The sequence below is a fragment of the Dromiciops gliroides genome, chromosome 3, assembly GCF_019393635.1.
Source record: "Dromiciops gliroides isolate mDroGli1 chromosome 3, mDroGli1.pri, whole genome shotgun sequence".
Taxonomy (NCBI): Eukaryota; Metazoa; Chordata; class Mammalia; order Microbiotheria; family Microbiotheriidae; genus Dromiciops; species Dromiciops gliroides.
In genome coordinates this window covers 547,367,480-547,395,089 of record NC_057863.1, presented here as the reverse complement: position 1 = coordinate 547,395,089, position 27,610 = coordinate 547,367,480, and the positions used below count along the sequence as shown (strand labels likewise).

The following is a 27,610-nucleotide window of genomic DNA, read 5'->3' as shown; positions in this document are numbered from 1 at the left end:
ATCTATTATACCATGTCCAAGCAATTTTTAAAGTTAACTTGCTTGGTGAGGTTCATTAACTTTTTTTTTCCTGACAGCTATTTTCACTCACTATACAATTCATGCTTGCAATTCAAATTTTAAAAAAATAAATAAATGAGATTGCCTGTTGATCATCTCTTGGGTAATTCTGATATATTCCAAAGCTTCCTGCAGCAGCATGAGCTTGTTATGTTGGTAGCAGAGGAGACAGTTTACCTTGAACCTTTAAAAGCTAACTTAAGGGGGGCAGCTAGGTGGCACAGTGGATAGAGCACCGGCTCTGGATTCAGGAGTACCTGAGTTCAAATCCGACCTCAGACACTTAACACTTACTAGCTGCCTCACTTAAAAAAAAAAAAAAGCTAACTTAAGTCTAGGTAGAAAGTTCAGGCCCACCCTTCCCCACCCCATTCCAAGAAATGTGCTGAGACTACTATAAAATGAAGAAGCTTTAAGAAGGAAAAATACCCAAACCTACCAACTCATTACTTGTAGATGTAAGTCGTAGTTTTTCTTCAATCTCCTTTCCGATTTTCTGAACAGTCACCTGAGTCTGTTTAATTGCACACTGAGCTCTGTGAAGCCTGCAAATAAAAGTTACAGTGAATGAAACCCAGCTTCTTGATCCAATAAAGGAGAGAACTCATGGTTCTCCTGCCCTTTCAAGTTTACAAAGAGAGCACTTTTCTCACTACAATCTGCTGTGAGGGATCTGGTTCAAAGATTATTATTCCTATTTTGGGCAGCTATGTGGTGCAGTGGATAGAGCACTGGCCCTAAAATTGGGACCTGAGTTCAAATCTCACCTCAAACACTTACTAGCTATGTGACCCTGGGCAAGTCACTTAACCCCAATTGCCTTAAAAATCCAATAGTCCTGCTGTATATCTCACAACTGGACCCAAATGGTTCTGGAGGAGACAGTGAGGTTGGTGACTTTGCACAGCCCGCCCTCACTTAAATCCAATTCAGTGCAAGTCATGATATCACCCCGATGGCATGGTCCTCTTCAGGGAATGAAGGACAAACAATTCCTATTTTACAGGTGAGAAAAATAAGGCTCAGAGAAACAGGAGCCACTGTCCCAGCTGGGAAATGTCATATGTAGGGTTCCAATCCAGGGCTCTGGATGACTTTAGTGAGTCTCTCCCTGAGACAGACCAACTTTTCAAATGAATATGAGCACTTATTATGACTAATGAAAGGCACCAAAGCTAGAACAAAGATAATAGAGCACTTTTCAAAATACTTTTTCATAAAAAGCCTGTAAAGAAGGTGGCATGAATATTTTAATTCCATTTTAGAGATGAAAATGCTGAGACACTATGAAGCTAACATTTACCCTATGTAATGAACATCATAGAGTTATCAGACCTCCAACTCAAGTCATCGGACTCAGACACCAACGTTATCTGCACTATACTACTTCATAGGCTAAAAAGATATAAATGGGGGCAGAATACTATGTCTACTAATTCAAGGAAACAAAATAGTCAATTTCTTCAGTCCTCGGCATATTTCAATGTACTCATAAGGGCTTATAAGCATTATGGGGGTGGGGGCTAGAAATGGCAATCTTGAGAGAGCCCAGCATATACAGTTCATTCTCAATGCCAGAAATAAAACTATAAAGAATGAATTTTGAAATAATAGAACTAAAAAGAACTTCAGAAGTTATCTAATACAACTCCTGTCTGTAAGAGGAACGTCCTTAATCATAGTACCAACAAGAGATCATCAAGCCCTCACTTGGAGACTTCTGGAATAGGCAATTAAGTAATACTCAGGGCATCCCACTGCATACTTAATAGAGATTTAATCTGACTCTGGGGGAGAGTGTTATTTTAAATTAAAAAAAAAAAAAGATTTTCATTTGAGTACAGACCTGAATTGTACTAAATGCCTTCTAACATTCATTTTAAATCTGATATTCTTTAACTTTATTATTGTTATGAAGTTTTTACATATATTGAGCTAAAATCTCCATGTGATTTCCATTTGATGGTCTTATTTTTGTCCAATTTGGACATAATTATCTAATCCTCCCTCTATTCCTATAACAACCTCTAGGATCAAAATACAAGCAGTGATGTTTATTAATAGGTGATACTCTTATAAAATCATAAACTCGAAGAATTTTAAAGTTGGAAAGGTGTTAGAAATCAACTAGTATAAACCCCTTGTTTTACTGATGAGCTAAGTGAAGCCCAGAAAAAAGTGATTTTATCAAGTCAACAGCTAATAATATGACCATTACTGAATAATATTTACTTAATACTAAAAATAACATGCTCCCAGTCTAAAGTCCTGAATTGGACAGCCAGGACTTTGATCCAAAAAAGGAGGAGGTAGTGAAAAAGAAAAAGTCAAGTGGAAAGGAAGAGGCAACAAGACCTAACAGTGTAAAAGGTATAGGAGCACAGGAATAAGATCCACAATAGCTACTAAGTCCATAGTAACGCCCCATCTCAACATTTGGCCAAAATCAAGACTCACTATTAAAGGGTAAATCAGATGAGAGCTCTGATTTTATGACTTTTCTATTTCAAGTTGAACTCTGGGCTATCTAATAGCCTATCCTGTTGCCCTCCAAGGAGGGAAGAAGCAAGTCATAATTTATAAGGACTGAAATGAATTCTTAGGCTGTTGTCTTGGCTTCACCAAGGGAATGAGAGTCTAGAAGCTCTAGATCAGGACAAAAATGATCACCACTCCAAACTGCTATTTTTGTGAGAAGAATCTCTTTACAACAGATCTCACAGAGCTGACTTCTCTGCCAACAGTATGATTATGAGCCCATGTACCTACACATTTCCACAAAACTTTGCATTTTCAGAAACTGCTTTATGGCCACAGTGAATTCCTTAGCTCATTACCATTCATTATCCCTATTTTCCTAATGGCCACAGACATTCAACAATTTTCTCATAATTCCCAAGCTTCCTGAAGCACTACTCCACTCTCCAAGTGGTGAGTTTTGTTTTTATTTTTTTGTTTTGTTTTGTTTTTTAAGTTTGTTTGCTTTCAAACAACTTTGCTGTCTCTCAATGATGTACTTTGGGGTATTTAAAAGGAACAGAATTTTGGTTCCTTATTGTAATGAGACTAGTCTCCAGATTTGGAGATCCATGAATACAGAGTTAAGTCTGAAAAAGATAAAGAAATGGTGGTCTCTGAGCTTTTCTCATACAATTCTCCCTCATGTACTCTGAAAGTGTTTCTCACCCAAACTATACTGATGAATGAAAAGATTTATAAATTCTCCATGCATCATCCTATTCTCTGCAGTCTCAGCACTATGTTGAACTTGGGGGGGGGGGGCAAGGGCAGGAACTTGCAAATAAGAGGAATAGGTATAGGGGGAAGGAAAAGAGTCAGATTTTTAAACATTTTTGTTTTCAAATGTAAGGATCTTTGGCAGTTAAAATCCTATGACCCAGTAAAAATAAATATTGCAGATCCGTGATTGGGAAGAACTCTTTTAGCATCCCCAATGACAGCCCATACTTTTCCTCCTCCATGTCTCATGTGATCTCTATGTATAGAATGGCCTCTTTCCCTTCCAACTATCAATCCTTCATGAATGAGTTCAAATGCTACTGCTTCTATGAAGTCTTTCCTGGTGGCACCAGTTAGAAGTGGTATTTCCTTCATATGTACTCTTCTTACTCATATTATAATTGGTATTTTATGTATGTTTGCATGTATATATTTTGTGTCACATCTACAAAATTCTAAGTTTCTTGAGGGCAATGTGATATAACAAAAAAGTACTAGAAGTAGAAATGAACAGACCTGAATTGAAATTCTACCCATGACATTTATTAGCTCTATGACTATGAGTAAGTTGCCTAACTTTGATGGACCTCAGTCTCCTAACCTGTCAAATGGGGATAATGACACTTAAAACCCTTGAGATTAGGGCTGATGGGGGGTGGGGGGGAGTGTCACTTTTGTATTTGCTTCACTTAGCACGAGGTCTGTTACATAATAGGCATTTAATTAAAGCATGTTGACTAGATGACTGATGCACCTACTCCCAAGGAACATTGTGAGGAAAGTGCTTTGTAAATCATAAATTATCATAAAAAGGCAAATGATTATCAGCAATTTTTAACTTTCCCAGTATCATGCACAGTAGATGGTAAAGTACTAAAAAAAAAAAGCCTGTGAAATAAATGAGTAAATTGATTTCAAAATTATAACTTTTCTAAGCTATGAAAACCATATCACTAAAAGATGAATATATTCTTTTTGTGATGGTAATGACCAGAAACTAAGAACATGAGCATCAATTTGGGAATGACTGAACAAATTATAGTACAAGAATGTAATGAAATGTTATTATGCTGTAAGAAATGACGATCTGGTTTCAGAGAATTCTGGTAAGACTTGTAGGGACTGATGCAGAGTGAATTGAGAAGAATTAGGAGAACAATTTATACTGTATCATTGACATTGTAACAACAAATCATTTTAAAAGATTTAAGAACTCTGATCAATGCAATGATTAATTATGACTCCAGAAGACTGATGACAAAGAATGCTACCAAACTCCTAACAGAAGAGTGATGTAATAATATACAGAGTGAGGCACAGTCTTTTGGACATATCAATAGGGGAATTTGTTTTAATTATGATTGTTACAAGGGTTATATTTTTCTTTTTTCATCAAAGTTGAGAGAAGGTGATATGGGGAAAAATATATGCTTGATAAATGAAAAAAATTAAATTTTAATTTAAAAAAGACAACTATGTTCTAAACAAATGGCCACAAATTAAGGAACACTAATTTAGAACAATAAAAATCATCATAGATAAAATTCATGGTAATCAGTAAGAATTTCAAGGCTTTCCTAATTAGAATATCTGCTGATAAAGGAAACAACAAAATAGCCTATTGCTTTAAGGGGGGGGGGGAGGAAGAAAGTGCTTTCTGAAACTCACTGGTACTATGCAAACAACCTTGTCAAATGGTTAAGACTTTGAAAATAAAAATGATTCATGACCATAATTAATGTATGACTTCAACTATTTGGCTCTTACTGCCCCAGACGATTTCTGATCTTACCTTAGGGGCTTAAAACACACAGACAGAGTCACATTTCCTCCAATCTTCAGTGTTATCCAAATAAAATTTCAGAGCCCTTGCTACATCAAGACAGTGCAATAACGTTCCCTTTGTAACTTAGCAGGAGAATAAAGTTTTGGAGTTCTGGGGCTTTTAAAAATAACACAAAACATCTCGATTCCACCTCAGGGAAGGGAAACAGTCACCCTATCTCTATAACTGGCTGCCTGGTTTCAAGAATATTCCTTGATTTTGCAAGCCTGGGAAAGGAATCCATAAGGAAAGAGAAGAACATTATCTAGTCCCTTGGGTAACTGAAGAGTTACCATAATGCCAACTCCAAAATATATTTTTTTCAATCTTGTTTCATTGGTGGTGGGGGACAAAATAATACTGCATAGTCTATATTATGGTCAGAGAAATGTTATTTCTGACTAGGGAAGACAACAGTCTGTGTGAAAACCACCTGGGTTTTGTAATGTGATAACAATCAACAGTGTAATATGGTGCTCAAAAAAGTGAATACATTCTTGGACTGCATTAGAAGCGTGGTGTCCAGAACATAGGAGGTGACAGTGTTACTGTCTGCTGCCTGGGCAAAACTACAAGGAGAATACTGAATGGCAAAATTTAGAAAGGACATCAGTAAAGCAGAATGCACTAGAAGGAGGGGAATCAAGATAGAGATGGGGCCTAAGTTCCTTGCCCTATGAGAATCTCTATTAGAAACTAGACTATTAGAGAAGACTTATGGAGAGACACAATTATTACCTTCGAGAATTTCAAGGTTATCATGAGGAAGAAAGTACAGACTTGCTCCTCTTGGACCAAACTAAGGACAATGGGTATAAATTGCAAATGAGTAGATTTACGTTTAACATAAAATAAAGACTTCGTAATAATTAGTGATGTTTAATAACAGAATGGGCTGCTTGGAAGGTGGTGGGCTTTGCTTCATTGGAGGTCTTCATATAACCAGATTGGGATTTTCAGGTACCAGACTAGGTGATTTCTAAGGTACCTTCAAACTCTGCCATTAGATGGTATCTCTACTGAGGCAGTGTGGTCTGACAGAAAGTGTAGTTTATCAAAGAATAAATGGGTATAAGGAAGAAGAATGAAAGGGAGAGGGAGAGGGAGAAAGGGAGGAAGGAAGAGAGGGTGAAGGAAAGGGAGAGGGAAAAAGAGAGGGACAGGGACAGTGAGAAAAGGAGAGAGGGAGAGAGGGAGAGAAATCTGAAAAAGCAAGATGGTACAGTTGAAAGAGGGCTAGAATTGAAGTTATAGAGTTTGGGTATGAATCCCAACTTTGCTGCTTACTACCTATATAAATTTGATTAAGTTATTCTTTATCTCTCTCCCAGTAGCTACTAAAGTACCATTCACATAAAACGTAATTTTCACATACCACTTTAAGGTTTAGAAAACCTATTTCTTCATAACAAATCTTTCAGGTATTATAATCACTATTTTAGAAATAATGAAACTGAAGTCTTTCAACTCTTAAATTCTGTGACTGTCAGGGGGCAACTAGGTGGCACTGTGGATAAAGCACAGGCCCTGGATTCAGGACGACCTGAGTTCAAATCTGGCCCCGGGCACTTGACACTTACTAGCTATGTGACCCTGGGCAAGTCACTTAACCCTCACTGACCTGCAAAACAAAAACCAAAAAAACAATAAATTCTGTGACTGTTATTATACTATACTACCTAACTCCCAGTGGTGGTGTGGAAAAAAAATAACTTTGGAACTTGTTGGGTACAATATATTCATGAGGCTTTATTATATGCAATGAATCAATGAATAAAGTATTTACTAAATGCTTACTATATGCAAAGCACTGTGCTAAGTGCTGAAAATACAAAAAGAAAAGTAGGACAGTCCATGCTTTCAAGGCATTCACATACTAGGAGGGGAAGGTAACATATATGGAAGGTGTCATGTGCAAGGCACATGGGAAGGTCCCAAAATCTTTAATGTGCAACTGCCAAGGAGATGGCAATGCCTTTTCTTTTATGTAATTTCCACTTGATAAAATCCTATCAGTTTCCTATGTTAAATCATCTGACAATGCCAAGGACTTTGATGGCAAGAACTTCATTTTTTGGTTCTTCAGTAGCTGGGGCTACAGCACTTGTAGGAGCTGTTGCCAGACTGCACCTCCATAGGGGCTCCTTCCCAGGATGATGGCTAAGGATTCTGAACTAGAAGTAGTGTTAGCTCTTTGGATTCAGGATCCTGGATTATCTCCATTGATGTGAGAAGGGAAAGTGGTTAAATGGTGGCGGCAGCGGCGGTGGCAGTTTGACTTTCCTGGCAATGCCCTGCTGCTCTAGGTAGACTAGTTTGCCTGCCTTGTATCCAATAGATGGCTGACAGGTGGTAGAGATGGGAGGTCCCTCCTCCATGGGAGTTACTTCCCCAAATGATGGCTGAGAGGCCTAGGCTAGAAAGCAGAGGTGATTTGAGGGGCAGTGCCATTGTGCAGCAGCTGGCGCTAGTGCTGGTGCTAGTGCTGGTGCTAATGTTGGTGAGGAACCTGGGCCCCTTCTCCACAATAATGTCTACCCTCATTGATGGCTATGGGGGTTGGAAGCAAGTCCAGTAGTTTGGGGTAACTGCTAATCTCAAGTCTCTTAGGTTCCGGGGCTGTCACCATCAGTTTCTGAAGAGTTACTATGATTTGAGAATATCTGAAAGTAAACGGGGAACAGGCAAAGGATATTGTGCTCCCCTAGTCTTCTCTGTCCGGGCAATTTCTCTACCTTTGGTTTGCCCCCTCTCCTCTCGTGACTTTTCTATTTGACATTCAAATCAGATTATTTTTAACACTCTCCTCCTCTATAAAATAAAAATTATTTTCAGAAATAATAATAAATTAGAATAATAATAACAATCAAAAAAGAAATGCAATGCATATGTTCTTATATTAAACACTATATATACTCATGAAATAAAAATTACAGTATAAAAAAGGAAAATAGTAATGGACCCACATTTTTAATTACATTAATGTATTTTTTTAAAAGAGGAGAAAAGTTAAACCAATATATTTTTCTGTTGCAGTAATGAATAATAATACAATAGTTTCTGTCTTCAAGCCTTAATTTCTGCAAATTTGTCAAAGACTTTGTCAAAATCTGCTTTACACGGTCATGGTTCAACTAACAATATGGCCAGTTTTGTTGATCTGTCTTTCCTCACAGGTGACTGGAGAATATTTTTTGTTCATTTTAATTTTGAAAAGTCTCACATGAAATAACAAGTCTTAAACATAGGTACAAGTTGGACACCTTCATAAAAATTCTATTTCATCCATAAATTTTAATAAAACTGAAATGACTGCAAAAGTTATAAATTAAACAATTACTAAATCATACCAATGATGTAACATTGTGTTTTCTTGATATGTTCTTTAGCTTCAAAACAATTTTAATAGAATAAGTTTCTATTTTGAAGAATTATTCAATGCAGTAAAATATTTCATATATGAGCTGATATTTTTCACTTACCAAACAGAAACGCTACACGTCTAAATTCATGCTATCCCTATTTTAAATTTAAAATACAAGTAACCAAGTGGTTACACAGAATGGAACAAATTCAGCACTTCCAGTTGCCTTTACTACCATCACTGTACTAGCATTGTTCATTTCTGCAGGGATGTGTGGTTCCACAAGATCTAGAGACACAAAGTATACCTAAGTGAGCACCAACAATTCCAAAACATTAATAAATTATGCTGGGAATAATTTTTACTTTATGGACATACATACATGGCCACATAACTTATGCCTGTTTCACATGTAAGCACCTTCGGGATAAGGACCATACTTCATAAATCCTTTTTATAGCTGAACCATGCTTAAAGTCATATAGGTTCAAGAAAGAGTGATAGCCATGGAATCAGAAGATCTAGTATTGAATTTCAGCTTCTCTATGTCTGGGCTGTACAACTTTGGGAGACTCATTAACCTCCCTTAGTTTCTTCCTCTGTAAAATGAGGACAGATAGACTCTAAAAACCCTTCCAGTTCTAAATTCTATGATCCCCATGATCAGTACATGGGAGGCATTCAATAAATACTTGGTGATAGATGGAATATGACTTTGTCCCAAAAGGCCAGAAGTCTACCACAGTAACAGTAGCTTCCATGTTCTTTGGTTTAGACCTTACACAGGACAGGATACAATGTCCAGCCCGTGCTTAATCCCCAATGTTAGCAGTATTGAATCAGACAGGATACTATTGACAAGCACAAAACTGCCCATGCTCTAATGGAAAGTAAATAGTAACAGGGTGGGTGGGAAACCCTTATTGGGCAAGCTGAAGTTGGAACAGAGGCATGTGATACTAAGTGTAACAGGTTAAACTATGAAGTGCGCTCAAAAATAAACATCACTGGAAAAGCAACACGATTACAGAACAACAGTCAACTGCTGGCATTTCCAAATTGCATCTCAAGTAATAGATCACTTCAGGAAAATGAAGTTTCAAGCGAACCACATTTGGCTTAACGGCAGGTTAAATTACTCCCAGATTTTCTCATAATAATGTCCATGTGCATTTTAGTAAACTTAATTTAAAATATATGCATTATATATTAAATGAGTCTTATAAAGTACAATGAATATTATGCATAAACACTTATAGCAGCTAAGTAGCCTAAACTGAGTTTCAAGTCAATGGTCCTTGGACCATTCCACCAAAATGTCATCACCAACACGAAGTAGATTTGTGACTCAGATTTCCATTTGTTTTGAGATATTTCTTAAAGTGATCATTAAGAGAGAGGGAAAAGAGAAGAGGACAGAGAGAAGGGAAGAGATAGAGAGGGAAAGGGTGAAGGGAAAGAGAGAGAGGGATAGAAAGATACACAAAAGGAAAAGAGGAGAGGAGGGAGGGGAAACAAAGGGAAGGGATGGAAAAGGAAGGAGAGAGGAAGAGGGAAAGGAAGCTAAGTACCACTGTTAAGTATATATCCTTCTTATGTTAGAGCTATGTAAACCTTTTTTGTGTGTATTCTTCAATGGCATAAGACTGTCTCATTTCATCCCAAAATTGAAGCTTAACTAACAGGATGCTGGCCTACTCCTAACAAATCTGTTCCTAAGGCATCATGAGCAAATCATTTTAGCCGAGTCTCACTTTCCTCCTTTGTAAAATGAAAATAATACTTGTGCCACCTAACTCCCAGGACTATAAAAGAGAAAGTACTTTATAAACTTTAAAATGCTATGGAAATGTGCTGGGTATTGTTTTTTAAACATTTAATATTTATTATTATAGATGGCTTATAACATCTTGGATTTAGAAGTAGAAGGGACCTTTAGAGGTCATCCAGTTCAAACACACACCTAATATGAAAATCATCTTTTAACATCCCTTATAGTCATCTAATTTCTACCTAAATATTCCCAATAAAAGCTCACTATTGATGAAGCATGCTGCTCCAATGTTGGACATTTCTGATTATCATGAAGTTATTTCTTAGACTTAATTAAAATCTCATTCCTCAATCCTTGTTCTGTCTTCTGAAGTTGTTTTTAGTCTTTTATAGTACTCAATCTTTCAAATACTTGAAGAGAGGTATCATTATCTCCCTCTAGTCTTATCTCCAAGCTAAATATATCCAACTCTTCTAATCATACCTCTTAATATGGTTTATAAAATCACAGAGTATAATAGACCTTAAAGGTCAATAATCTAGTGAAGAACGTATTTGTTTCACTTTATCACACTGCTTGCACACAGCAGGCACTTAACAAACATCAAATGGATATAGACAGACAGACACATAGAGGGAGGAAGGAAAAGAGAGACAGAACATACAGTACATGCAAACAAGATAGTCTCTCAACTTCAAGAAATTACATTGTAATGATACAATACAGCACATAAAGAGGAGCTGAAAAGGAGAAGGGATAGGATACCCAGACTGGGGCAAGATGGCTAGTGAGAAGATGAAAACATCCAGAGTGTAAGTTAAGCTTAGAGTGAAGTTAGCATAGCTGGGGCCCCTCATGAAATAGTGGCTCAGGCTAGAAGCGACCTCATCAATCAAGAAAGTTGGACAGAAGTCAGTGACAACTGAATTAAATGGCACACTATGACAATTTCCCTTTTCATGATATAGCAGCAGAGATCACTGTTACTGTTAACTGGAATCAAAGACCACTCAGAGCAATCGACATTCTTGCATGAAAAACCTGCTGCCCAATCATCTAAGTAAGTTAAATAATCTTTGTTTCTGAGATACTATTTCAGAGCTGAGTGGTCCTCCCTGGCTCAACTAAGTTTCTATGTGGCCAACTATCTGAAGAAAATACACAAACATGAAATTCCTTTTAGAGTGGCAGTTTTGTTGTTTTAACTGCACACAAATCTAAACACAAGTGAACTCCCAGAGGAATGTTCCCACCACCATGCCAGTGCTAAGAGCCCTTGAAGTTGGTTCCAAAAAACAAAGCAGCACATCACAAAGTTCTCCTGCCTGTTCCTCCCTCTGCATTCCACTAGGCTGCCAGTCTTTTGAATACACTTTATAATATCTCTAAGATCCTCAATGTACTATACTCAGTAGCAAGCAAGCAAGCAAACAAAAAGCTAAAGGACAAAAAGAGAATGCCCCCCTTAAAGCAGGGCCCATTAGAATGCACATCTCTTTCAAGATGTGTAGATAGGGTCTAAACAAGGGTGTTTAACTCTATGGGTGCAGACATCTTAGGGGTAGCCACAGAAAGAAAGACATGAAGAAAGGGAAACACTTGGGGCATTTAAGATTAGACGGGATGAAACCACAGGATGTTGTTTGGGTAACCACCACATTCCCACTCTGATGCTGACCAAACCACAACTCCTTTAAGAGGAAGGAAATTTCTGTGAGCAGGACAGCAATTCTATTCAATATTCATTCACTTACCATATGTCATGCCCAGTGCTAAGTGCTTAAAGATAAACAAAGATAAATAAGGCATAATCCCTGTCCTCAAGTAACTTGCAAATTAATAGAGGGTGATAAAACATGTACCCACAGACACTCACTAAAAAATAACAAAGGCTGGTAATGATGTACTTGCTTAGTGTCAAACAAATCTAAACAAATGGGCTTTCCAATAAAAAGGATGCAGGAGAGATAAAACTGCATATCCGTCAAGAGAGACTAAAGAGTAGCTATAATGAAGAAAGATTATTATTTTACATACCCACATTTATGGGGGACAAAATTCAAGAAAGAAACCAGTAGTAAACCAATAGTAAAACCCATGGCTTTTCAAATGTCTATACATTATGGAACAAACTTCAGACAACAAGGAAGAAGAATCAGAGGTCCTAATGCAAGGAGAAAGATGGGAACTCACATGTATTAAAGAGACACAGTGAGGTTTAACCCCTGCCTGGAATATGGCTCTAGATGGGTATACTTTATTCAAAAGAAATGCAATAGTATAAAGAACAAATACTTACATTAGAAAAATCAGGAAAGAGAAGAATATAGTAAAGAACATCTGGGAGGGAGAAATGGAAGAAATTTTTTTTTTCCCTTCAGAATATATACAATCCTCTTGGACAGAAAGAATTCATTTTAAGAAAGATGGCAAACATGACACAGAAGCATGACAGATAACAAATGAGAGACCAGTTATCATGCAATCTGCTAGAATTCATACAAAAAATTTAAATCATACCCAAAAAATTTAATCCAACTTTTCTCCCTTAAATGACTCATTTTCAAACCCTTCTTTTCTCCTCGGATGACCTCTGCTTTTTCAGAGGACAACTATTCCTATCTGATGGAAATACTTTCAGCTCTTTGGTTTCTCAAAAACTATTATAGCTATTATGACTAGTAGTTCACTTTTGTATGCATATACAGACACATATGAAGCCTGCAGATTTGACAGTAACACCTCATTTATGTGCCTTGCATAGCAAAAGCAATAGAATGTAAACTGTTTAGGGCAGGGCCTCTCTTTTCTTCGGTCTTACTTTCATTTATAGTCCCAATGCCTAGAACCCAGTAAGCACTTAAATAAATACTTGTTGATTGACAATAGAAAACTTGAATGCCAAACTGCCCAATTAAAAAACAACAACATTACCAAAAAAAAAAAAAAATCCATGTGGAACAGAATCCAGAAAATAAAAAAGTACAAGAGAAAAACTAGATTCCATTAAACAGCAATTAAAAGCAAAAATCAAAAGGTTATGGGGATACAAAGAGTCAAAGCAATGCCGTCATAATTATGGTCTCAAATACTTCACAACAGCACGTGAAATTACTAGCAAAGCACTGTTTCCTCTGAAACACAAGCCTAATCTCTTCTTAGCAAAAAACACGTTATTTGCTACCAAAATAATAAAACACCAGTGATCTCTCCAAATATTGGCTGATTGTATGTTAATGTACTTTCTATAAAGTATTCATAGACTGTATCACAACAACAAAACTATGAATTCTACTCAGTAACTCCAGTAATCATCTATTACCTACCAAAATGCTCTTTTTAGCATTTAAAGTCCTTTAAAATATGGGTCCTTCTTACCATTCCAATGTCTCATACCATATCACTGACCACATACTTAGGTCTCCAGCTACGCTGGTCTACTTTTTCCTTACACAAACCATTCCATTTCCCAGTTCCACACATCTGCCCTGCCTGTCCTTCCTCACCTCCAACTTCTAGTTTCCTTGGCTTCTTTTAAAACTCAGCCTAAATCTCATCTTTTGCAGTAGGTCTGCCTAAACACACACACACACACACACACACACACACACACACACTCTCACACACACTCTCACACTCACTCAACTCACTCTGTGTGTGTGTGTGTGTGTGTGTGTGTGTCCCCGCCCAAGCCTCTAAATTAATCATTTATATTGGATATATTTTGTATGTACATAATTAATTATGCGTTAGCTCCCTCAGTGGAATGTGAACTCTCTAAGAAGGGATTAGGGGGGTTGCCCCCCCCACTTTTTTATTCCCAAAGCTTAGCACTGTGCCTGACAAAGTAAGCACTTAATAAATATTTGACTGACTGACAAAAATACAAAATATTGTAACAATCCCTCCAACATTGGCAAAGGTGATAAAAGATCCAGAGTCAACTTTCTGGGTGTGAGGTAAAACGGTTATTTAATTTGCATCTCTTATTATAGAAGCTTGGAACAAATTTTCATATGAAATATTAATTGTTGACAATTCTTTTGAGAACTGCTTGTTCATGTGAATGGCTTTTGGATGGCTACATTTCTACTAGTTGCCCACTTATCTTGAATATCAGCACTCTAGAGATAACTGATAAAAAGGGCTTTATCCCCCAATAGATAACAGCATTTTTAAAAGCCATTTCTAATGGGATACTTTGTAATTTTTTCTCAATTAGCTTGTCCCCAGTGTATAAGACTCAACTACAATGAATCCACAAGCACAATGAATCCATTGCCATTTTAAATGATCATGAATTAACAGCAAGCAATGTTGAAGAATAAGATCATCTAAAGCATACAGTACATACATAGCTGTCCCTTTACTGATAAAACCCACTTTCTTTATTACTGGGAAAAAAATGACCACTGATATAATTGAGACATGGTTTTGAAAGATTAAACACTGTCAATCACTATCTTCTCCTTAATATGCTCTTCTGGCTAGGTTTTTGTGAGACTTCTTTCTCTTGGTCCTTTTCCTACCCATGTAACCTCACCTTAATCTCCTTTGCTGAATCTTCTTTTTTTCCCTCTCTCATTCCCTCCTTCCCTACCCTCCTCCCTCCTTGAGGCAGCAAGTGATCAGATATAGGTTATACATATGTAATTACGTAAAACATTACCATATTAATCATTTTATACAAAAAGACTCAGGTTAAAAAAAAAGAAAGCACAAAACAGCATGCTTCAGTCAATGCTCAATCAACATCAGTTCTTTCTCTGGAGGTGGATAGCATGCTTCATCATTAGTCCTTTGGGATTGTCTTGGATCATTGTATTGCTGAGAGTAGTTGTCATTCACAATTGCTCATAGAACAATAATGCTGTCACTTTGCACAGTGTTCTCTGGTTCTGCTTACTTCACTATACATCAGTTCATATGAGTCTTTACAGGCCTTTCTGAAATCATCCTGCTTGTCACTTCTTATAGCACAATAATATTCCATTACATATACCACAGCTTGTTTAGTCATTCCCCAATTGATGGGCATCCTTTGCTGGATCTTCATCTAGGTCACACCTATTTATTATTCTGGATCCTCTTTTCTTCTTTCTTTATACTATCAATTCTCAAAGATTCAATTATCTCTATGCAGATGATTCTCACATCTATTTTTATTCAGCCATAATTTCTCTCTTGACCTCTAGTCTCATCATTTCAATCTGTCTATTAGACATTTCAAACCAGATGTCCCATAGACATCTTAAACTCAAGATGTCCAAAAACTCAGTTTTCCCTTCCATTACTCTCACCTCTTCTTAAGTTCTCTATTATTAGTATGGGTACCATTCTTCTCCCAGGCAGCCGAGCTCACCACCTAGCTGTCATCCTCAACTCCTCACTCTCTCTTGCCTCCCATGTGTAATCAGTTGCCAAGTGCTGTCCATTCTATCTCTGTAACCTCACACAGACATCCCTTTTCTCTTCTGACATTGTCCCCACCCTGGTACAGGTTCTTATTACTTCATGCCTAGACTATTGCAATAAGAATCTGGTTAGTCTCCCTACCTCAGATCTTTTCCCGTTCCGTGTAGCTGCTAAAGTGATCTTCCAAAAGCATGGGACTGACTGTATTACCCGCTTTTACCTCCAGAATCACAGAGAAAAACCTTTGTTTGAAATCTCAAGCCCTTCATAACCTAGCCCCTTCCTACCTTTCCAGTCTTCTCACACTCCATATACTGCGATCCAGCCATCCTGGCTTTATTGTGGTTCCTCGTATAGAACATTTTATCTCCCCACTCCATGATTTTTCAGTGGCTGTCCACCATGCCACGAATGACCTCTCTCTTCATCTATCTCCTCGCTCCCCTCTCTTCTTTAAGGCTCTAATAATACAATCACAATTTCAGCAGAGGTTTTTCCTGATTTCTTCTCTCCTCCCCATCCCTAACCTCAGTGCCTTCCCTCTGAGACTATCTCCCAGTTACACTGCGTAGATTCTTTATGTACACAGTTGTTTCCATGCTGTCATTCCCATTAGATATGAGCTCCTTGAGGGCAAGGGGAACTTTTGGCCTTTCTTTGTATCCTTAGTATTTAGCACAGTGCTTGGCACATAGTAAGCCTTAATGCTTATTGACTAATTCACTGTTAAGGGTTAAAATTCTAGCTAGTCTGTCTAAAATATCTAATGAGTGGTCGCCAATAAATTATAAGCTTCAGCAAGAGTTAGACTTTTAAGCATTTATTAAGGAGAATAAGAATTTGATAAAGAGAGAGAGAAAGGCCTATATTCCTATCTATTAAAGGGAGAGCGCATTTCTAGCTCCCTTCTCCGCCAGAGTCCAGAGGAAAGAGCGCGAGCGTGAGCGCCAGTCTCTTCCTTCCTCCTCCCACTAGTCCGCGTCACTTCCTGATGCCAAAGAAAAGACTCCTGGTCTTGCCCTCAAAGACCTTCGCTTCATAGGCAGAACTTTTCTACAGTAAGTATCCAGCAGGTGGCGTCATTCCAATCGTTACAGTCCCCCCTGTTGTTCCTCAAGAAACAAAATGTTTCCTTGACGGAACATCACTGATTAAATAATAACAGTGACAACTTGCATTCATACAGTACCTTAAGATTTACAAACTATTTCCCTTACAATAATCCTGAAGAAAGTGGTGACAGATTAATCCCATCTTATAAGTAAGGCAATTGCAGTATTAGAGTTAAGTGGCTTGTCTAAGGCCACATAGTTAGTAAATAGCAAATCAATAACTCAAACCCAGGTCTTCTGAATGCAAATTCAAGGCTCTTGTCACTATAACATGATGCCTACCTAAGAATAAAAGATTGAGGGGGCAGCTAGGTGACACAGCAGATAGAGCACCAGCCCTGGAGTCAGGAGGACCTGAGTTCAAATCTGGACTCAGACACTTGACACTTACTAGCTGTGTGACCCTGGGCAAGTCACTTAACCCCAACTGCCTCGCCCAAAAGAAAAAAAAAAAAAAGAATAAAGGATTGAGAATCAAGAGAACTGTTCTCTGGTTTCAGTTTTGTTACTAATCAGTCAGGTAGCCTTGGACAGGACATTCGACCTTTCCAAACTACAGCTTCCTCATCTATAAAAAGTGAGTGGGGATGGGGGGGGGGGGGATCACAAATAAAGGGAATTTTGAAGAGACAGCATAGCTCAGTGGGTGGGAGGGGAGGGGAGGAAGAGAACCATTGCTCTTAGAGTTAAAAGGCCTGAGCTTAAGTTTCCCTGATATCTTTACTAGGTATGTGACCCTGGGCAAAGCATTCTTCAATTTACTATCTGTGCAATTTTCTTACTATGCTGTTCCAGCCTCCTAGTAAAGACCCTTCCAAGGAAATCTCCAATTCCTACCATGGGACCATGCAGACTGATGAGAGATGACTTCATCTGGGGCCCATTCACCTGATATGGAACCATAAGCACACACTCTTCCCTCCACCTTTTATTTCTTGCTCTTCCAACAGTAATCAAATCAATACTTATTATTCATTCTGGAAAAGGAGAATAATTTGATTGCCCCATGACTGAATTAAGCATCCCTGTAACTGCACCCCTACTTGGTCAGAGAGAGTCAGGAAGTCTCTCCCTACTAGTGTGTAAACTCTTTGTGGGGCTCTTTGCCTGTATACAAATTGTTTAAGAAATGCCTTTTCTTTCATTCTTTCATTCATTCATTCCTGAACCTCTGTTTCCTCCTCTGTAAAACAGGGTGGTTGGATTAAATGATCTCTAAGATTCCTTCAAGCTCTGAAATTCAACAACTTTATGGTGTTAGAAAAATAATTTTTAAAAATCCAGATAGTTCTGGTGAAGAAAATTAAGCAAGTTTAAGAAAGGAATATTTACCTAAAGTTTGTGGGGAGTGGATATATTCAAGAAGAGCTTCAAGAATAGGATGCTTTCAGTTTCTTCAAACAACCTCCTTCCACCCATGACTTCTTGAACTACTCCTGTCCCAGCCATTTAACACCAAATAACTATCAACTCTTCATATGGAGAACTGAGCATTAAAACAAATGCAGTAAAAAATGCAATAATTCATGTATCTATCAATTTCATTTTCACTGGAAATTTTACCTCATAAATTAATTTTGTGAAATACTTTTGAAGTAAAAAATTTATTTGGTTTCATATACTCTTTCCATTAGAGGCACCTATCTTCACTTCCCACGCTACATTTTTTTAAAATTTAGAAGCACGGGGGCAGCTAGGTGGCACAATGGATAGACCATCGGCCCTGGATTCAGGAGGACCTGAGTTCAAATCCGGCCTCAGACACTTGACACTTACTAGCTCTGTGACCCTGGGCAAGTCACTTAACCCCAATTGCCTCACAAAAACAAACAAAACAAACAAAAAACAAACCAGAAAAATTTAGAATCACACCATTCAACACAAGCTACTGGCCTATGCCAAGAGCATACTGAAACTTGTCAAGATTTTTTATTCAGAGTGATGAATTTATTCATATATAAAGAATGTTTTGAGTCTATTAAAGTGGCTCCACAGGGTAATTTTATATGACAACTTTGTTCCATCATCAAGATCTACTTATATTAAAAAAGAAAGCTTTAAAACTGACATTTAGGAGTTATGATTCTCAAGTCTAGAAGGGAAAGCTTAGTGGTGAAGCATTAGACTTTGAATGCCTAATGTGTTAAGCAAAGACCTATGTGAAAAAATACAAAATGAAATAAGCATAATGAAGAAAAAATGCACAGTGACTATAACAATATAAAGACTACCAACTACAAAAAAATCAAAAGTGAATGCTGAGTGAATGTGGTGCCTAAGAACTGGAAATCAAAGGAATGACCAAACAAACTGTGGTATATGGTGGTTGACAGAATATTACTGTGCTTTAAGAAATGACAAGCAGGGGCAGCTAGGTGGCACAGTGGATAAAGCACTGGCCCTGGATTCAGGAGGACCTGAGTTCAAATCCGGCCTCAGACACTTGACACTTACTAGCTGTGTGACCCTGGGCAAGTCACTTAACCCCCATTGCCCTGCAAAAAAAAAAAACAAAAAACAAAAAAAAAAAGAAATGACAAGCAGGATGATTCCCCAAAAGCCTGCAAAAACTTGTATGAACTGATGAATAGTGAAGTGAGCAGAACCAAAGGAATGTTGTATACAGTGACAACAATATATTTTGATGAAGAACTGTGAATGATTTAATTGTTCTCAGCAATACAATAACCCAAGACAATCCTAAAGGACTACATACTATCTACCTCCAAAGAAAGAACTGATATTGATGGAACACAAACTGAAGCATGCTATTTTTCACTTTCTTTCATTTTTTTCCCTTTTATTCCAGTTTTCTTGTATAACATGACTACTATAAGGGGCAACTAGGTGGCACAGTGGATAGAGCACCAGCCCTGGAATCAGGAGAACCTGAGTTCAAATCCTGCCTCAAACACTTCGCACTTACTAGTTATGTGACCTGGGCAAGTCACTTAACCCCAATTGCCTCACCCCCCCCCAAAAAAAGAAAGACTACTAACAATGTAGGGGGAAAAAAGGGGGTTAACAGAAAAACCTAAGACCTAAGCTCTAATTCAGATATTAGCTCTAAAAGGGATTCAGACCCCAGTTAATGGATAACTTACAAGTCAGGATGCTAAGTTTTCTTACCCACATAAATCAGTACCCATAACGGGAACACAGGAAGAGAGGCCATGAAGACCAGAGACTATAACAATGATACACTGACAGGCTATAGAAACTCAAACTAGGAATAAATGATAAATGAAGATGTTTTGAAACTAGCCATGGGAATCAGAAAGTGACATGCAGAGAAGGCCAAATTTGTCCCCAGATTCACCTTAAGACATGTAAACCCCCAAAACACACCTCCACTAAAAAAGGTACCCACCTCGGGGGTTGGCTTAGGACCCCAGGAACTCCAAATAAGGTTAAGCCCTCCCCTGTACCTCCCAAAGGTGGAGATTATTATAATGATACTCATAATCAGTTTATCCATACTATAAATATAACTGTCTTTTCTTTCCTTATTGGAGAGATACCTTTCCACTATGTTGGTTCTCTCCCTGTGGTCACCCATAGTATTGCAATAAAACTTGGGAAACTGAGTCACTGAATCTTGTAATTCTTTTGGGAGACTCAGGATCAATTTGATCCCAAATTCTATCCCACATCACTATGGTAATGTTTTACAGAATTGCACATGTAAAATCCATATTTGATTGCTTACTGCCTCAGGGAGGACAGAGGGGAGGGGAGGGAAGGAGGGATAAAATTTGAAACTCAAAACTTTAAATAAAAACGTTAACTTTTTTTAAGTGAATACTGAAAATTTACAACAAACAAACAAACAAGAACAACAAAAATGCATGGTCCCAAAGAAGAGCTATGGGAATACCTCCCATTGCTCCTTTGCAGATGTGGGATGTCCACAGTTGTACAATATGGCATTTATCTTCAGTATTGATTGGTTGTGCTGATTGGTTTTTTATCTTCTTCTTAAAAATATTCTTTGTTAATGGCATGTATCACTGATAGAATACAGGAAGAAATTTGGGCAATGTAAAAAGAAAAAATTAGCAACAAAATATTATTTAAAAAAAAAATGAGAGTACTCCTGTTCTAAAGGTTGCTTGGCCAAGAAACCTGCCTTTCTGAGAAAGTGATTATTCTGCAATAAGAATTTCACTGAACAGAAATAAATGGGAATATTTCCTGCTTGTAGACAACAATAAGACAGAAATCTTTACATTAAATAGTTGTGAGAAAATAATTATTGATAATGGCTTGGGGGACACAGGGATCGAGTGCCACTACCCCATTTGAGACCAGCAAAGGAGCCCATGAGTGGATCAACAGAAATGGAGATTAAAACCACACTCATCTGAAAGAGCCTTTGCCCTCAAGGGGTTTGTCTTTAGCATTAGATCCTGCAGTCATCATGGTACAGCTCAGGTCATGTCAACCAATGGAGTTGAATGATGCTAGCCAATTAGCTTTGATCAGTGTGTAAAAGTCACCTCTATCAGAAGAGGAAAAGGGGCTGGGATCACAAGGTGAATGCCATTCTGGATGGCATGCTAGGTAAGGAAGGTTGTCCAGTTTGTGAGCTCTCTCCTCTTTAGGTAATGTAGAGTTTCTGAACTCTGCTTGGGGTCATGTGCTCTCTCTTAGAGATAATATGGCACTGGGGGTTTTTTGGCTTGTGTTAAATGCAGTCAATGCTCTCTCGTGCGCTGGAGACGCTCTTGAACTAGGCATGCGCCCTCTCCTCTCCTTCCTGAGACTCTTACTCCATGCTGGTGTATATAATTACTTAGGCCTGTTACTAATGGGGAAGCCTGTCAGACATGTGGTCAGTACTTTAGTAATATGTGATCTTAATTAATAATAAATGCTTACTACCAAAACTGGTACAATAGCCATTAATTTATAAGTAGCAATATTAGAAACCCCAGCCTAGTTCACCAATAATTTAGACAGAAACAGGCTAGTCTCACAATATTTTAAATGACACATAGTCTGTGAAAAATTAATCATAAAATTATAGATCTTGCATTGGAAGCTAGCTCAGAAACCATAGTCAAACCCTCATCATTTTACAGAGAAACTGCAGTCCAAGAGGCAATGAATAGACCTAACTCACATGGGTGTCACATATCAGAGGGAGACAAGGACTCCTCTGTCACTGTCTCCTACTGTCTCATGCCACCTTCTCCTTTAAACATGAGGACTTATTTATACATATTCTGAGTTGTCTACTGAGTTTGAAAAGTTGAACCTACTGAAAAAAAATTCATCAGGTAAACAAAAGAGGGAGGAAAGGAGAAAGTAGATGTATTTTTTTTAATTATGCTAATTGAACTCCTATTTCAATCTAAGGTAGTATTATCCTCAGTTCTATATTCTTAAGGTCCTTTCCAGCCTGTGGACACTACACACCATAAAATCCAATACACTGTATCTGCTTCTTAAAGGGCAACAGCAACACCTTGTGGGCAATACCCTACATAGAAATACACAATTTAATCATCAGGAATACATTTTCAATTACAGATCTGCCTACATCATGCTGAAATGTCTAACATTTTATCTGGAGATTTTTAAGGGCTAAGGATCCATAGAGTTCAAGTACATTACTTTGATATTTCAAGGATCCCCAATTTTGTTGGTGTGAGTGCTTCCTCCAGAGATATAAATCACAATTCCATTAACACCTCAGAAAACAGTTTTAGTAAGTTGCAGTAATAGAAAAATCTAACATCTGTTAGCCAATCCTCTGGTAATAAGCATCTGACAGATGATGCAGTGTATTCCTGGACCCACAGATGAAGCCTTTCCATGAAAAGAATAACACAAATTGTATCCTCTTCTAGAGAAGAAAGAATCCTAACAGAAGGATTTTAATGAAAGTCAAAAGACAAAAGAGATTTAGAGCTGAACGGCCAAAAGTAGACATCTAGCTGAACCCCCTGCAATTTTGCAGATGATGAAATTAGAGCAGTGGTGTCCAGGTCAAGTAGAAATGGGGGTCAATAAACCATACTTAAGTAAGGATCCCTGTAGGTCACATATTGACTTAGAAAACCACATATTGACATTTTCTATGTCCTATCACATTTTTCTTAATTTTGCAATTAGATTTCATCTGGTTCAGCAGCACTTGGGAGTGTTTCAGGTAACAATACGGCAGTGGAAACTAAATTTGCCACCTCTTGTCTAGAAAGTAAATAACTTCATAGGATCACCAATTTTGAGCTGGAAGAGAGCTTAAAAGCTCTCAAAACCAATCCCCTCATTTTACAAGTTAAAAAACAGGCACAGACAGGTTAAGTGACTTGTCCAAGGTCAGACCACTAGACAAGACATAAATTGCAGAATACCAAGCAACTGGAAACCAAGCTGATGCCCACTGCCTAGAGAATGGTGAGGAGATGGTAGCATCTGAGTATACTGCAATGTTACTGTCCTCTCAAAAATGATGAAGGTGACAAACACCCAGAAGGATGGCTGGAGATAAAAACTGAGGAAAATAAGCAGGACTAGGAAACAAACAGACACGACAACAACAAATATAAACTGAACAAACAAAAAAGCAATAAAAACTGAAGGCTATGAAATGACGCTAAGGAAGCCACATTCCAAAGAAGGGATAGTAGTAGCTCCTCCCCTTCACTGTAGAAGATGGAGGCTATGGCTGTCAAACACTGCTTTCAGAACGCCACCTTCTCTCCTCCTCTCAAATCATTCAGATGCCTTCTGCCACTCTCTCCTCCATCATCCCTTTCTCACATGAAGAAGGGGCCTTTCTTCTTACTAAGGATAACCTTCCCAATTGGGGGGGGGGGGTGTGTATGTGTGTATACATACATACATACACATATATATATATATATATATGTGTGTGTGTGTGTATATATATAGGTGTATGTAAATACATGTGTGTGTAATTGTATTCTTCTCTCTTTGAAGCAATTCCAATAAGAGTAAAGTTCAAGCACTGCCTACCATCACCCTTCCATTTTTCCCTCTACTGTAAAATCTCTTCCTTGCACACCTCCTTTATGTGAGATAAGTTTCCAAATTCTTCCTTTCCTTTTCCATTTCTCAAAGTGCATCCCTTTCTCACTCAATTTTTTTTTTCTGAAGATCATCTCAATGTAATTGACTCATACCCTTGCCCCTCCAAACAGACTCCTACTAACTGCCCCAATACTGATAAAGTTCTTGGTGGTTAAATATATCATGTTTCCATAAAGTAATGTAAACAGTTCAGCCTCATTCAATCTCTTATGATTTCTCTTTAATGCTGACCATTTTTGCCTACCATCTCAAGGAGGGGGGGAGGAAGGGATAGAATGTAGGACTCAAAACTTTAAAAAAAAAATTTTTTTAATGTGGACCCCTTTATGGTTCTCTTGAGTCCTGTGTTTGAATGTCAAATTTTCTATTCAGCTCTGATCTTTTCATTCGGAATGTTTGAGGGGCAGCTGCTAGGTGGCGCAGTGGATAAAGCACTGGCCCTGGATTCAGGAGGACCTGAGTTCAAATCTGGCCTCAGTCACTTAATCCTCATTGCCCCACCAAAAAAAAAACCCCAAAAACGGAATGCTTGAAAGTCCTCTATTTCATTAAATATTCATTCATCCCCCTGAAAGATTATACTCAGTTTTGCTGAGTAGATTACTCTTGGTTGTAATCCTATCTCTTTTGCCTTCCAGAATAACATATTTCAAGACCTCCACTCCTTTAACATGAAAGCCACTAAATCATATATGATCATGACTGTGGCTTCATGATATTTGAATGGTTTCTTTCTGGCTGCTTGAAATATTTTCTCTTTTACCTGGGAGCTCTGGAATTTGGCTATAATATTCCCAGGAGGTTTCATTCTGGCATCTCTTTCAGAAAGTGATGGGAGGAATCTTTCAACTTCTATTTTACTTTCTGGTACTAAGGTTTCAGGGCAATTTTCTTTTATAATTTCTTGAAATATGATGTCTAGGCTCTTTTTTTTGGTCTAGGCTCTTTTTTGTTTGTTTGTTTTGGATCATGGCTTTCAGGTAGTCCAACAATTCTTAAATTATCTCTCCTCAATCTATTTTCCAGGTCAGCTGTTTTTCCAATAAGATTTCATATTTTCTTCCATTTTTTTAATTGTTTCTTGATGTTTCATGGTGTCATTAGATTCCACCTGCCCTATTCTAATTTTTAAGAAATTATTTTCTTCAGCTTTTGTACTTTTTTTTTTTCCATTTGGCCAACTCTGCTTATTTGTACCTCTTTTTCCATTTTGCCAATTCTTCTTTTCAAGGACTTGTTTCTTTCAGTTCATTTTGCTCTTTTTCCACTTGGCCAACTTTATTTTTTAAATGACTTCTGCAGTGAATTTTTGTGATTCTTTTATCTTTTGGCCAATTCTGGTTTGATTGGTTTTTTTTAAGCTGACATTTTCTTCCTTTTTTGTTTGTTTGGTTTTTTTGCGGGGCAACAGGGGTTAAGTGACTTGCCCAAGGTCACACAGCTAGTAAGCGTCAAACGTCTGAGGCCAGATTTGAACTCAGGTACTCCTGAATCCAGGGCCAGTGCTTTATGCAGTGCCACCCAGCTGCCGCCTTCTTCAGTTTTTTTAATGTCTCCTTTACCAAGCTTAAGTCTATTTTCATTATTTTCTGGCATCATTCTCATTTTTTTTCCCAATTTTCCCCCACCACTCTACTTTTTCTTTAGCACTTTCAGAAATTCTTATTAGGCTTGTGTCCAATTATCATTTTTTTTTCCCTTTGAAGCTTTTCTTAAAGCTATTTTCACATTGTTGTCATCTTCTGAGTTAGTGTCTTCATCTTCCTTGTCACCATAACTTTTAATGATCAGGTCTCATTTTTGTTGTTTCTTCATTTTTCCAGCCTATTTGCTGACTTTTTACTTTTTGTTAAAGTTAGACTCTGTTCCCAGGGTGGGGTGGGGCACTTTCCAAAGTGTTAGGTTTTTTGTCTGCTGTTTTGAGAGTTAGTTCTGGGGATCTGTAAGTTTTTCAATACTTCCAAATTGGTATGATCTGAGAAGAGGTGTGATCACTGTTCTCCTGACCTTCATTCTTTTCTTTACCAAGAAAGGTACCTACTTCCCTGAAGCCACAAGTGCTAGCTTTCTTCTTGGCCCTGAACTTTGACCTGGTCCTCTGTTCTCCAGCAGTCACAAGCACTAGTGCACCTCTCTGCTTTGAAACTGTGATAAGGGCCCCTGTAAGTCTGTGTCAGGAAGCGGTAGTCTTCTTCTTTGCCCTGGAACTGCATATGATCAACACAACAGGGTCCTGAATCCAGTGTTAGTTAAGAGTCCCCTGTAATTTCTTTCTGACCATTTTCTCAAAACCATTCCCATCTCTGGGCTGAGAGCTCCTGAACCTACTACCACTGTTGCTGTCCCCAAGGTATTTCCTTCAATTGTAGAACACAGATGTTACACTGTCTATATGTTACATTCCTTAAAGTCTTTGTCAACATTAAATTAAAAAATCCATATTGCCAGAGGAATTGATAATGGGGAGAGGAGTAGGCAAAGTGAATTTAATTATGTATTTTTTTTTTACATTTGGGGGGCAGGAGCAGAAAAGTAATATGGAAACATGAAGAAAGGGGCCAAGGCTTTTTTTTAAAACATAATTTCAAGTATCAGCAATACTGTAGGAGGATATCAACTGATATCTATCAAAAGAATCAATATAGAGAATATAGACTGCAAGAAAACTTCAGAGTAAAGAAAACTTGTCAGGTATGAGTATGCCACACTCTAAGAGGCAGCTTGATATGACAGAAAATGCTCTGGTTGTGCAATCACAGGATTTGGGTTCAAGTACAGGCTCTGTTAAGAATTAGCCACGATGATCCCAGGGACAGGTACTCTAAGTCTCTAAGCCTCAATTTCCTCATCTCTACCACACAGAATAAATATAGGTGACACCACTAAACTAAAATATTTCTGAAAGAAATTAACAATATGAATTAGAATCAAGAATAATACCAACTATAGAGGCGAGCTGGTTTTTATACAAACCACATTTGGAGGACAAAGTTTGGCTTATCATCAACCTAATATAGACAGTACTTGCACCACCTGTGGTTACAGAGTTCTCATGAGGAAAGAGCATTTATATAGAGTATCATAATATTATCGCCTAAGGAAATCAAGGAAAGCATGTCACTAGTGAGAAACTGCCTTGGAAAACTGAAGTGATTAAACAAAAACCACTGACTTTTAAAAGTTACTTACAAAAAGTGCATGTACTCAACCTTTCTATCACCCTGTACATACAAAGGAATATTTGGCAAGGACACATCTCAATTTACATTATTTGTAAAGTACTACTCTCCAAGAATCTTTAAGTAGTCAATACATAGAAGATGATCTAAAAACATTAGAAAAATCAACTGACAAAACCTAATTTTAATGTACAATATGACTAGCCCAGAAAATTACAGGTTGAATAATAGTGTCAACTTCATTTCTAAATTGCATTTATTTTGGTAGCAGACCTATCTAATTAACAGCCTTCCTGATCAAACACAATCAAACTGAACATTTCAAAACCAAGTCTATGTAAAATGAAAAGCAAAGGTATCTGGCCAAACACAGGCATCAGAGCTTCCTGCTTGCCAAATATCACCATTACCTTTAGAACACGCAGCCAGCCAAAACCACAAGCCATGTTTGTGGTTGTTGGAAGGTTTTTCTAGATATGCTGGAGGTGTTAAAACTTTGATAAGCCTAAAGTCTTCATCCATATTTGTTGATCTCCACAGCTCGGAGGAAACAAGAATGTTCTTGTCTCTGTTTTACTG

At 37.8% G+C, this 27,610-nt stretch overlaps 1 protein-coding gene across 3 annotated transcripts in view; it reads right to left on the bottom strand.

Annotated features, from left to right (window-relative positions):
• Positions 1 to 27,610, bottom strand: part of UVRAG (UV radiation resistance associated) — a 372,875-nt gene that overhangs the window by 237,587 nt on the left and 107,678 nt on the right. For all 3 annotated transcript variants that reach the window (XM_043995097.1, XM_043995099.1, XM_043995098.1), the window contains one exon: positions 500 to 605. In XM_043995097.1, coding sequence (XP_043851032.1) covers positions 500 to 605 — 106 coding nt within the window. The remainder of the gene's footprint in view (positions 1 to 499; positions 606 to 27,610) is intronic.